We start from the raw sequence: 12551 nt of genomic DNA on the forward strand, positions 1-12551 counted from the left end.
TGTTAGACGACAGGGGACATATATGTCCTGGATATAGGTCTGAATAAGGGAGAATTTGTTCAAATGGAAGCGCACTTTCATAACACAGGATTTAACACACGGGCAACGGTTCCTGAGGTCAGTCCTGACACTCTGCTTCGATTTCTTGAAAGCTTAGAAAATTCCAGAATTGCAACAGCAGATTGTGAAAGGATAAAAAGGCTTAGAGGTAAGTATGCTAAATATATTAAATAAGACCAGAACACTCATCAACTGATTAATGTGCTTTCGAAGGGCTTGGAGGATATTCCATTTACCGAGTTGAAAATAAATACACTGATGAGGACACCAGCAGAATCTAAAAGCTCAGAAGTAGAGAAATTCTGCTTCCATTTTAAGATGTAGTATAAAATGGAAAAAATATTACTCTCACTTTTATAATAAACTAGGTTCAAATTTATGACTTAAAAAAGAAATTCATAAGAGAGCTTATGTCACAGAGCAAAAATCGGGCCCCGGATCTGAGGAGAGACAGGTGCTTTCAGGGAGAAAGCAGACATAAGTCCTCCCTTGTGTGGGAGACACAGTCAGGACAGATTAGGTAGAATAATTAAAGTAGTAGTGAAGGCCAGGTGGAGATGAAGCCTCTAGGTTCAGTAGAAATTGGGAAAGTCCATACTTTCCTGTAAGCTCTTTCCTATGAACCCTATATGAAACTCACAAAAAAGATGAGAAAAAGTCTTACAAAAGTGTTTATTGTAGTACAGAGCTGTGAGAAGAAACAGCAGTTATACAGCAGGGGCAAGAAACTAATCTTTCCCCCTTCAGCCTTCCAGAACAATACTCAACCTGTGTGTGGGTGGAGGTGAGGGGAAAAGGAAGGGCAACTACACAATGTAAACTAACTAACCAACCAAGTACTAGGGTAACCCAACCAATAGATGTCAGACAGATGCTGTCTGGGGAGATGTTAACGGAGAGATAACATCCTGGAGGTATGGGTAGTATCCTTTAGAATTCATTATATATCTTAAACAAATGGCCATAATATATTGCTGATTTCTCTAATTAGAACAATCATGAGTTTGAAGGAGGAAAAAAAAGGTGGGATTAAGGATCACTATTACTCCCAGTAACTTACTCAAGAATATGTACTTTCTGTCCTCACAATGTTAAGTTCTATAGATCTAGAGGTCCTGGTTCTCAGAAAGAAAATGTTTCTACCAGGAAACACAGTAAACATTATATAATAAACTTAAAGCTATGACTGTTGCCTGGTCACTTTGGGCCCCTCATGTTAGAACACTGGGAGGCAGAGAAAGGAATTACTATACTGGCAGGAGTAGTTGGCCCTAAACATCATGAGGAGATAGGGCTGCTCATACATAATGAGGACAAGAAAAATATATTTGGTATTCAGGTGATCCATTTTAACTGCAAATGTACAAGTACAGCAACTACGACCTGTTACGGACAGAGTAACCTGTAGAGATGAGGGCCTGGCTTACCACATCAGGAAAGATAGTTGGGGGTGGGGCGGTGGGGGCGGCCCGAGATCTACAGTGGGTAGAGGTGGGCCTTTACCAGTACAAGTTATGACATTAGGATCAACTGCAATAGCAAATGTAGTAATTTGCCCCACTAACCTTTCTCTTGTAAATTTCCCCAGAAATTCTGACCAATTATAATTCTGGAAAAGCTATACCTGGATGAAATAAACTTAATGTGAGAAACAAGTGGATCTGAGTAGTGCAAGGGGTACACTATTTAAGTTCCCCACCTATATTTCCTTTAACAAGCAGGTAAACCATTCTTCCAGCTGTTATAAGTATTGCTTTAGAAAGATTCACTGTTGCCTCTTTCTTTGTAAAATTGCCCCCCAGGCAAATGGGAATTGCCTTACCCAGGAGATTACATCTCTTTCTATGGGTAGCCTTCAGAGATGACTAACTGATATGGGAATGCAAAAAGCTAGTTATCAAACTTCAAGGGGGGACCACTTCCATAAGCTCATGAATCCATAAGCTCATCTGAGATCATATTGTAGCTAAACTTAGCTGAGTGACTTCCTTCCTTAGTTCCTTCCCCTGACTTAAACTGATTTCCACGTTACTTTCTCCTGACAGTATTCCATCAATAAATAACACTGAATTTCTGCTTTAGGCCCTGCTTCTAGAGAACTCTAAGGCACTGTATTTTTAAATTATCTTTATATCTTTTATTATAGTATTTGCAAAATTATGCCATACCTTCTGGAATGATTACTATAATTATGTTAAATCTATGTTAACATTTTCTGTCTAGTAGCCGTCCTTTATAAAGATTCAAAATTACATTGATTGCGGTTGTTTCAAATTAATGTCTTGTCTGAAATGTACTTTAATATTCAAAACGAGAACTTGAGAGGGTGTCCTATAATATGAGAAAAATTATTTTCAGGGAGAAAATCTAAAGAGAAAAGAAAAAAAACTGGCTTTTATTTGAGCAGTTAGATGAATAAACAAAATTAATCCACAACACATTCTGCTAGTAAGTGGCAGATATAGGATTATAACCCAGTGACAATTTCTAGTGCATTTTTTTTGCACCTCACTCTTCTAGTAATGTACCTATTACTGGAAAAAAGAGTCATCAGGCTGATATCAACCTGAAGTCTTTGCTGTTATTAGAAGAGAGAGCCATAAAGATAAGGGGAAAAAAATTACCAGCCATTCTTCAAAATTACAGAATAATGTTATTGTTTCGAGTATTTCTTGTGTGTGCATGTGTTTCAAGTATTTCTAACCCATCATTCAGCAACTTCTAGAGAATCAACATGTATAAGTAAAGTGATCCACAAGGAAAATCTGGGGGGAACATCTGGTGGAACAACTTGTGTTCCACCATACTTTAAAACCACTCTGTGACTAGGAAGCCAGGAGAGAATCAGACTCTCTTCTTGAAGAATGTAGAGAGATATACGAGAAATTAACTGTTCACTAAATCTTCAAATCCTTTTCTTGTCCTAAACTCATTGAAAAGAAATGGAGAAGTTAAGAACTTCAGGCCTCAGATAGTCAGAAATTTATCTTAAATATTACCTGAATTGTTATAAATTTTTGTCTTCCCATAAGGAATTCTATAAAGGCCAAGGATATAGCCATCTTCAGTTACAACATTATACTCTTCATCTGGGTAGCCCCAGTAGGAAATAATTTGTCTCTAGACAAAGAAAAAGCAAAGGTTTCAGAATAAGATTGTTAGTCAATTAATATAATCTAATTAAGCTAATTTATTACTATAACAATGAACTTTCACTTTCACATTCTCTCTCAACCTCAGGCTTATCTATTTTTTATTTCCATTAATTTACTGACTCATTCAGTAATAAATATTTATAAATACCTACTAAGCATCTGTCTTATACACTAGGAATTTATGGACAAATTTTAAAAAATCAATAAAACCCCTGCCCCCAAGATATATCTCAAGAACTAACCCATTATTTTTTCTAATTACTAATCACTTATACTTTTACTTACTCATCCATAAATAATTTTAAAATATATGCTTATCCATAAATATTTGCATGTTTATGCATATAGCTAAGTTTATATCTGAAATCTTATGTAGGTATGTATATGGAAGAAAATTGATAAGTCCTCCCTGGAGGTGTGGATATATTTATAAATATTTTCATCACAAAGACAGAATAAAGCTAAAGGGGAAAAATGCACTATAGAACAGTAGATGAGGAATATTAGTTGACTCATATCAAAATATATGAATATAGAGATATAAATTTGACTGTAGATCTACTAAATAAAAACCCCCAAAACTGAATAGTAGCATTGACTTATTTCAGCAGCTTAGCATTTATTTCCTAGAAACTTACAATATTCATATTTGCTTCAGGGTTCACAGATCTTTTATATCGAAAGGCACCATGAGTAGTTCCAAGAGTTAGGATGAAAGATATCACTTTGAAAAGGTACCACATTTGGGATCTACATATAAAAAGAGATGTTAATACTATTAAAATTGCAGCAAGTAATACTATTTGGCTATTTAAATAATTCTGTAAGGTAGGGAATATTACAATTTTCAGATGAGAAAACTGAGGCTCTGAAAAATTAAATAACTTGTCTGAAGACAAACGATATATAATTAACAGTGTAGATTCAGATTCAGGCTTCTTTTATTCAAAAATCCATGCTTTTCCAACTACTTTATTTTATAGCATAAATTTTCTCTCTGAAGTCTCTGTTATAGTATTGTTTTGTCCAATTCTGAGAGATTTATCATATATTGCAAGTTAATTGAGATCTGAATTATTGATGTATTAGTATAGCTATAGAAAATCTGAGTAAGACTAGAATAAACCTTGATTGAATTAACTTTTATAAAATACAACATGATAAGTGCAAAATACTCATTTTTTTTCAAGTGCACAGAGACTATTTAAGAAAGATCATCTTAGCCATGAAACAGTACTAATAAATTTCAAAAAATATTAAAATATTACAAAGTATGTTCTCAGGCCACAACAGAAATTGAAAGTGAATAACAATATGTAAAAAAAAAAATGTAGAAAAGGTTCAAATATTTAAAGTGCAAATAATGCATTTATGAATTTATGAATAACCCACAGGTCTTGAGAAAATATACTAAAAAAATTAGAGAATATTTTTGACTGAGTGATTAGGACAGCATATCATTTCTAAATGAGTTGAATATGGTTGAAACAATGCTTAGGAAAAATTTATAACTGCTAAGATACCTTGTTCACCTAAGTAGATAGGAATAGAAGGACTTTTGGTAATGTTAATTTTGTGAAATCTTGAGTTACATGTAAATGATAGAATAACTCAAGCAATTTTTAAAGACGGCAACAGAGGAGGCTCCTGAATGGCTCTCTTCCTGCGAACACACTGAATTGAATACATAGAGCAATTCCCTCTGACAGAAATCCAGAAACTAGCTAAGAGACTTCTACACATCTGATGAATGAGAAAATGCCCAGATCAACACAGGTAAAAAAAACTCTAAAACACATTCTTGCCATAAATCTTACCTGACACAACATCATATAGTTGGGAGGGGGTCCCTAAACCCTCAGCTTTTTCCTAAGGGGCAAAGGATTTGAACATCACATCTAGGGACCCAACTTTTAAGTCATTCACCCTAGCAACGGGCCTCCAAAACATCTATGTCTGAAAGCCAATATTCAACAGCCACAGACTAAAGCAAACAAACAGTTATTAATGGGCAAGGGCACTCACTGCATCTATCGCTCCAGGGCTCAGTGCAGAGGAAGTAAGCAAAATACTCCCATCTCTCAGTCTTCTCCTAAAAGGTCCATTTGCATACTTCAAAAACTGCCTGAGGGTCAAGCTTCTAATTTAGCAAGCCTCTATGGTCTGACTCAGATTCTTTCCAGAGATCAGGAAAGCCAACAGATATGCCCTGCATCCTCTACCTCCTGCCCACCCCAAGTGGCCAGTATCTCCTTCAAAGATGCTTATACACATGTCTTCACCCTAGCTTTTGTGACTGCCACCCAAGAGACACGTTCCAAAATTGCTTGGGGTTTCTACTCCTGTGGGGAATCCCACAGGAATATAGAGGACAAAGAAACAGTTCTTAACCAGCTACCATCCAGAGCTCAGTACAGAGAGAGCAGGCAGAAATGCCCATTTCTCAGTCTGTATCTATTTGCATACTTAAAAGCTGTTGCCTGAGGCTTTTAATTTAGTACACATCTAATGGCTGACTGCCATTCTCCCCAGAGACCAAGGAAGCTTATGGACACCTCCATTGACTTTTCCCTATAGCCCACTCCAAAGTTCCAGTATCTTCATGGAAAAATATTGCACATATATATGACACCTCAGTTTTTGTAGCTACCTCTTGAAGGACAGGATCCCAGAATTTCCTAGCTCTGATAGCAAATGGAGCTTACATTCAGGAGTCCCACAGGACTGTGCAAATAAATAAATTCTTAGTGTGCTCAGGTGCACCTATCCCCCCTCCCACCCCCGCCACACACACACAGGCCTAGTACAGAGGGAGCAAGCAAAAATGGCCACCAACCAGTTTTTCACTAAATGAGCCTTCCTACATACTTTCCCAGTTGCTGCCTGATGGTGCAACTTGCTTCTGGGTACTAACTGCAATCTTCCCCTTTGGGATACTGATGGATCTTGGTATAGCCTCAACTACTAGCAGTCACTAAGAACAAAAAAAGATGGCTTGGGTAATCGCAAAGGTCAGACAGCCAGAAGTAAGCACCGCTGATGATGTTCATCTCATACATGAGAAAATGCTAAGACTAGGAGAGGTGGCTGCTTTACCTAACTCACAGAGAGTGTCAAGGAAAATGAATAAATGCAGGAATATGTTGATAGATAGTTCAAAAAAAATTGTCATAAAGATGTTCCCCTAGATCAGGAAAATAATATGTGAACAAAGTGAGAATTTCAACATAGAAAGAACATCTTAAAAAGTACCAAATAGAAATGACAGAGCTGGAGAACAGAATAACTGAATTGAAAAATTCAATACAGGGATTTAACAGCAGGCTAGATCAAGCAGAAGACCTCACAGACAGGGCAGTGAAACTTATCCAATCAGAGGAGCAAAAAGAAAAAAGAATAAAAAAGACTGAAGATAGCTTAAAACTTTCTGGGACATCAATACACATATTATAGAGGTTCTAGAAAGAGAAGAGTGAAAGGGGCAGAGTGCTTGTTCGAAAAAAAAAAAATGACTGAACACTTAGTCCTAATTTAGGGAAAGAAACAGACATTGAAATTCAGGAAGCCAAGAAAGTACTCCAAAATATGAATCCAAAGAGATCCACGCCAAGACACATTATAACTAAATTGTCACAAGTTAAACATATGAAGAGAATCTTAAAGCAGTAAAGAGAAGAAAACAACTTGTTATATAAAGGGAACCCCTATAAAACTGTCAGCAGATTTTTCAGTAGAATCTTTACAGGCCAGAAGAGTGGCATGATATAGTCAAAGTGCTGAAAGGAAAAACAAAAAAACAAAAAAACTGCAAACCAAGAATATTCTACCCAGCTATGTTGTCCTTCAGAATTGAAGGGCAGATAAAGTTTTCAAGAGAAACAAAAGTTGAAGGAATTTATCGCCACTAGATGGGACTTATGAGAAATGTTAAAGGGATTTCTTCAAACTGAAATGAAAGGATGGTAATAAGTAACAGGAAAACATATGAAACTATAAAACTGACTAGTAAGGTAAACATATAGTTAAATTCAGAATTTTCTAATATTTTAATGGTTGTGGGTAAATCTTGAGAAAGAACAAAGCTAGAGGTATCACACTTACAGTTTTCAAACTGTATTACAAAGCTATAGTAATCTAAACAGTATGGTATTGGCATAAAAACAGACAAATATGTCAATGGAACAGAATAGAGAGCTCATCAATAGATCCATGCCTATATTGTGAATTAATTTACAACAAAGAAGCCAAGAATATACAATAAGGAAATGATAGTCTCTAGGATAGAAATCTCTATCCACTTTACCTGCTAAAATAAGATAATTTCAAGCCTGCTTACCATTCTGGTCACTTTTTTGGAATGGTATGTTTCTGAATTATTCTCTTAAAATCTGGGATCCAGCACTAAACATAGTGTTCTAGATGTGATGTGGCCAATCTAAATAATGTGGGACTATCACTTCTATTGTTCTACACACTGTATTTCATTTATCATAGCTTAGGTTCATACTTTTTGTCTTGGCAGCTCTATTATACTGTTAACTCATAATGAGCTTAGGGTAAATTAAAATTGTAAGCTTTCTTTCCTCGAATCTGTAAAATTATTTTCTAGACACAAGAGTAAGACTTTGAATATCCTTGTGCAATTTTCTTTTGGTTAAATTTCAGTGACTGCCTATTGAAATATTTTTAAATCCTGATTTTGAAATAGCCCCATGGGCTATTTATCTTCATTTCGTCCCACTTAAAAATTGTTAGATATGCTATCAATAATTACCCAACTTATCAATAACATAGTTAAGTGGGGACAGACAGAGTTGTAGATGACTGGCATAGTTTATATTATCACAGTCATCTTATGCCATAAAAAAGCACTCTCTGAGAAAGGGTATTCAATATTGAAATCATCTAAATGAATTATCACTCAGCTTACCTTACTTTATTATCTTTGAAAGGCTTGTATACTTTCTAGGCAAAAAGTGAACTCTCAGTCTTCAAGAATTCTAACTTTGATTCTAGTTGTTAGGGATACTGTATTGAATATGACAATGTTTCTGCCCTCTTGGTATTTAAATTCTAGTATGAGAAAGATAATAAACAATAAAAAAATAAATGGGGAAAAAGCAAGATAACGTCTAAAAGTGATTGTTATGAAGAAAATAAAACAGGTTAATGGAATAGAAAGTCACTGGGTGGCTGTTTTAGTTTAAGTGGTTAGAGAAGGCCTATTTTAGGTGACTTTTAAGCTGGAATTGAATGATCAGAAGAAGCCAGCATTGCAAAGATCAGAAATAGAAGAGAAAAGGTCAAATGACTGGGAAGAGCAATGTAAGTACATCTGTCCCAGATAATTTGTAATCTTACTTCCTGTAGGTCATCTAACTATTCCTAGCTCTCCCAGAAAGATATACTACTGCCAGTAGCCAACCATGGACCCACAAACCCATAGTTACCAATAGCTCTGAACTAATATAACCCATCTGAATACTGGGGATGGAGGGTAGGGTGGGTATCTATACCACTCTCTAAAGACTGAGAAATCACAAGTCACCATGGTTACTTCTATTCAATGGTCATAACAATCCCAAATTCTGGATAATTTTTCAAGAACATATTGTTGATCATAAAAGAAAAAAAGAAGAGAGTGAAGAATTGATGCAAATTCACAACTCCTGGAAACACGAGTCAAGAAAGTATGTTTTGTACTCAAGAACAATATAAGCAAAGTTTCTCACTTCTACAGATAAGTGGTAAATCTGAAGATGTGTTCAGAGAACATAAAACAATTCGATTTAGCTGTAACACATGATGTATGAAGGTTATCAAGATAAGATATAAACATAGGCTGGAGAAATTATTACTGAATACTTTTATTCGAAGTATTTGAACTTGATTATGTATGAAACTGAGAGCTACTGAAAGCTTTTTGAGGATGGTAGTGACTGATCTAGAAGCTTGATGCAGGAAATAGACTAGGAGTAGATAGACCAGTTAGAAAACTATTGTAATAATTCAGTTAAGACCTTATGATTGCTTGAACTTAAGTAATGAATTACTCTGTTGGTGATTACTTTTCAAAATGCCAAATGTCCACAACTGACATGAATGCAGTAAAACAGGCACTTTAGTACATTGCTGGTAGAAGTGGACCACAGTTGGATTTTCCTGGTATACAGTTACATGGAATTGGGTTTAAGAGACAAAGGAAAAGAGGTTAAAAAAGAATAGGAAATTCAGGTGAACCTAAGAATGGTGGGTACAGGTTTGTGGCCAGAGAAGTTGTGATGGATGCACTACTATATTTTGACCGAGGTTAGGAAGCGCCTGGTGTGAGAGAAGCGGCTGCGGCGCTGGTGGAAGAGGAAACTCGCAGATACCAGCCTACTAAGAACTACCTGAAGTACCTGACAGCCCCGGATTATTCTGCTTTTGAAACCGATATAATAAAAAATGGATTTGAAAGACTGGCTGCTTGGCCAATTAAATTGCTCAGTATGAAGCAGTATGAGCTTCCAGCCCCTTCCTCTGGTCAGAAAAATGACATTATTGCATGGCAAGAATGTGTAAACAATTCTATAGCCCAGTTAGAGCATCAAGTGGTTCGAATCAAGAATCCTGATCTAATGGCGCAGCATGGATGCAATGCCTGGAAAGTCTATACTGAAAATCTAGTTCATATGATTGAACATGCACAGAAAGAGCTCCAGAAGTTAAGGAAACATATTCGAGGTTTAAACTGGAAGCGAAAGAACATGCAACTCACAGCTGGATCTAAATTGAGAGAAATGGAGTTAACTTGCGTATTCCTGGTCAGTAAGAATTACAAGATCGAAAGGATTATTGTGCAATTAGAAAATGAAATCTTTCAAATTAAGCAGCAACATGGAGAGGCCAACAAAGAAAACATCCAACAAGACTTCTGAAAAGAAATTAATTTGGTGGGTAGAAAGGAAGGCAAGTTGGGCTCTGGCATCTGAACTGTGAAGGACATGGCATCTTACAAAACTTTTCAGTGGTTAAGTGTTTAGAAATCACAGAAAGTGAACTATTATATTGTTTGTACATTAGCAAAATGAAAAATTTCAACTTGGTGTTAAAAAAAAAAGAATAGGTATCTTTAGATAGGTATCAAGGATGACAAAAGAGAAACTTTGAAGATGATTATGAAGTTTCAGGCCTGACTGTGGAAGATGATGACTATAAATATAAATGAGGAAGCAGGAGAAATGATGGAAAAGAGCAGGAGAATACACACAAAAGACCATGAGGACCTGTCCTGGCCTCATCATTGAGATAGGGTATAATTTTAGGCAAACTCACTTAAACTTAGTATCTACCTTCACATATGGAAAATAATGGTGGCAGAGGGCAGTTAAAATAGACTTTCCAGTTAGACAATTTTGAGATTTTAGAATGTGGTTGAGAATCAATTATTTAAGCTTTTTAATTTTAGAGAAATCTTTTAGACTATGAACTACTATAAGACAGGGACTTATTATTTTTATTCTCTGTAACATATCAGCTTTATCTTATTTATAACTAACAAATATATGGTTATAAATATACGGTCTTTATAAAATATTTGAAATTAATACAAAAATATAAAGTACATTTTCTTCCTCTCATACTTCTCTAATACTGCATATATATTTTTGTGTGTGTGTGTTTACAAAAATCTGGGATTTTACTGGTTTTGTAGCTGTTTTCCAGGATTATAGAATGAGTAGTTTCCTATATATCTTTACATAGTCAAAAACATTTTTTAGTAGCTTCACATATCCCAAACCTCTGATTGTATACTTTAATGTTTTAATAACAGAGGTAAACACATTCTAACATAAATCTTAATGTATATCTGTACATTATTTTCCCAAAATAAATCTGTAGACTTGGAATGTCTCATTTAAAGGGCATAGTTTTAAGGCTTTTGATATACTATCAAACTGTTCCCCAGTAAACTTGTCCTTTAGGCTTCCACCAGTAATACATTAAAGGGTTTTGCTACATTCTTGCCAAAGGTAGACATGTAACACTTAAGAAAACAATTCCTAACAAATGAAAAATGGTATCTCACTTTAATTTGTATTTAAATATAGAAACTTTGAACATTCTTCTATGTTTATTGTATTTTACATTTCTATTCAAGAATTCTATCCAATTATGAACATTTTCCTTTTGGATTTTGTCATTTAATTATGTCTTTAAGATTTCGTATAATTAGGGTGTTCCAAAAAATTTATTCACTATTTTTTATTTTGTCTTGTGTACTTTGTAACATACAAGTTACATGTAAATTACTATGTATTCAATGTTTTCCTGTTCGGTTCTATCTTTTTTGTTTATAAATGTCTTCGACTATATATGTTCACCCCATATATTCTAGTTTTTATCTTATTAGATATATGTAATATTAGCCCATTACCAATTTGATGTACAGTAATTTCTTTATGATGCGGACATAAAGTAAAACTTGTAAGTTGTAAATGTTTTCATTATACCATTGTCAACTTTACTAGTTCTTATAGATATTCAGTTTCTCTGGTTTTCCAGGTAAAATTTTATCTATGTTCTTGTAACTTAATTCTTTATTTTTTAATAGTTCACATTTCTCATTGCTTTTTGTTGTTTCATTGAGAATTTCTAGGGTAATATTAGGGGTAAAAAAAAGTGTAATGGCCTGAATCCTTGTCTTGTTCATCTTTATAGCCCTTAGAGCATTTGGAATGTGTCTGACATAAAACAATACTTACTGAAGAGTTGACTGGTCTTAAGTTTTCTAGTGAATCAAATATTTTTAATCCTCACAAATCTGGAATGTAGACATTATCGTTCTTATTTCACAAATGGAGAAACCGAGGTTCAAGAAGATACATAAACATACACAAAGCCCAAGGGCTAGTTTAAGAAAAATATCTCCTTGATTCCACAATCTTTTTGTATTATGTGAATAATGGCCATTAAGGCACTATAAGAAAGCTTCCTCTGGTGTCGCTTGTATAGTCCCTCCCCTCCCCACTTTCAAATTTAGGATATTAAGAGAGCAAGGGTCCCACAAGATAGAGACAGTTATCCCTTTAGTCACCTTGGGCTGGGTCTCCACTGTGGTCAGAAGCCCCGTGGCGAGGAGGGTTCTCGCACTCTAAGCTATTTGATTTCCAGGCTTTTCTAGGCGAGGAGCAGGCCGGAATTTGCAGTTTATCTGATGGCGCCAGGCAGTTTTACAAGTCGGTTCTCAACACTCAACCCGAGGGGGAAAGCGGAGGTTTGCGGCTCTCTTCAGGGCTGACCGGCCTCTCGGCTCCGGTCGCCTCTCTCCTGCCCCCTGCAGGCCAGCCGGCG

General features: G+C 35.5%; 2 protein-coding genes across 7 annotated transcripts in view; one reads left to right on the forward strand and one right to left on the reverse strand.

The window, feature by feature from the left end:
* LIPJ (lipase family member J) overlaps positions 1-12514 on the reverse strand; it is a 28864-nt gene extending 16350 nt beyond the window's left edge. For 5 of the 6 annotated variants that reach the window (XM_039871790.1, XM_039871789.1, XM_039871787.1 and 2 more), the window contains exons 1-4: positions 12295-12514; positions 11963-12021; positions 3854-3965; positions 3060-3180 (exon numbers count right to left, since the gene is read on the reverse strand). In XM_039871790.1, coding sequence (XP_039727724.1) covers positions 3060-3180; positions 3854-3958 — 226 coding nt within the window. In that variant the 5' untranslated portion in view covers positions 3959-3965; positions 11963-12021; positions 12295-12514. The remainder of the gene's footprint in view (positions 1-3059; positions 3181-3853; positions 3966-11962; positions 12022-12294) is intronic. The other variant, XM_039871785.1, reaches the window with a different exon arrangement.
* LOC120608948 (pre-mRNA-splicing factor SPF27-like) lies at positions 5223-10138 on the forward strand. Its single transcript, XM_039870910.1, is given in 2 exon segments — positions 5223-5626; positions 9475-10138. Coding segments are annotated over 2 exon segments (1065 nt in total). The 3' UTR covers positions 10136-10138.
* Positions 12515-12551: the final 37 nt, after the last annotated feature.

Source organism: Pteropus medius, unplaced genomic scaffold (genome assembly GCF_902729225.1).
Source record: "Pteropus medius unplaced genomic scaffold, Ma_sr-lr_union100, whole genome shotgun sequence".
NCBI lineage: Eukaryota > Metazoa > Chordata > Mammalia > Chiroptera > Pteropodidae > Pteropus > Pteropus medius.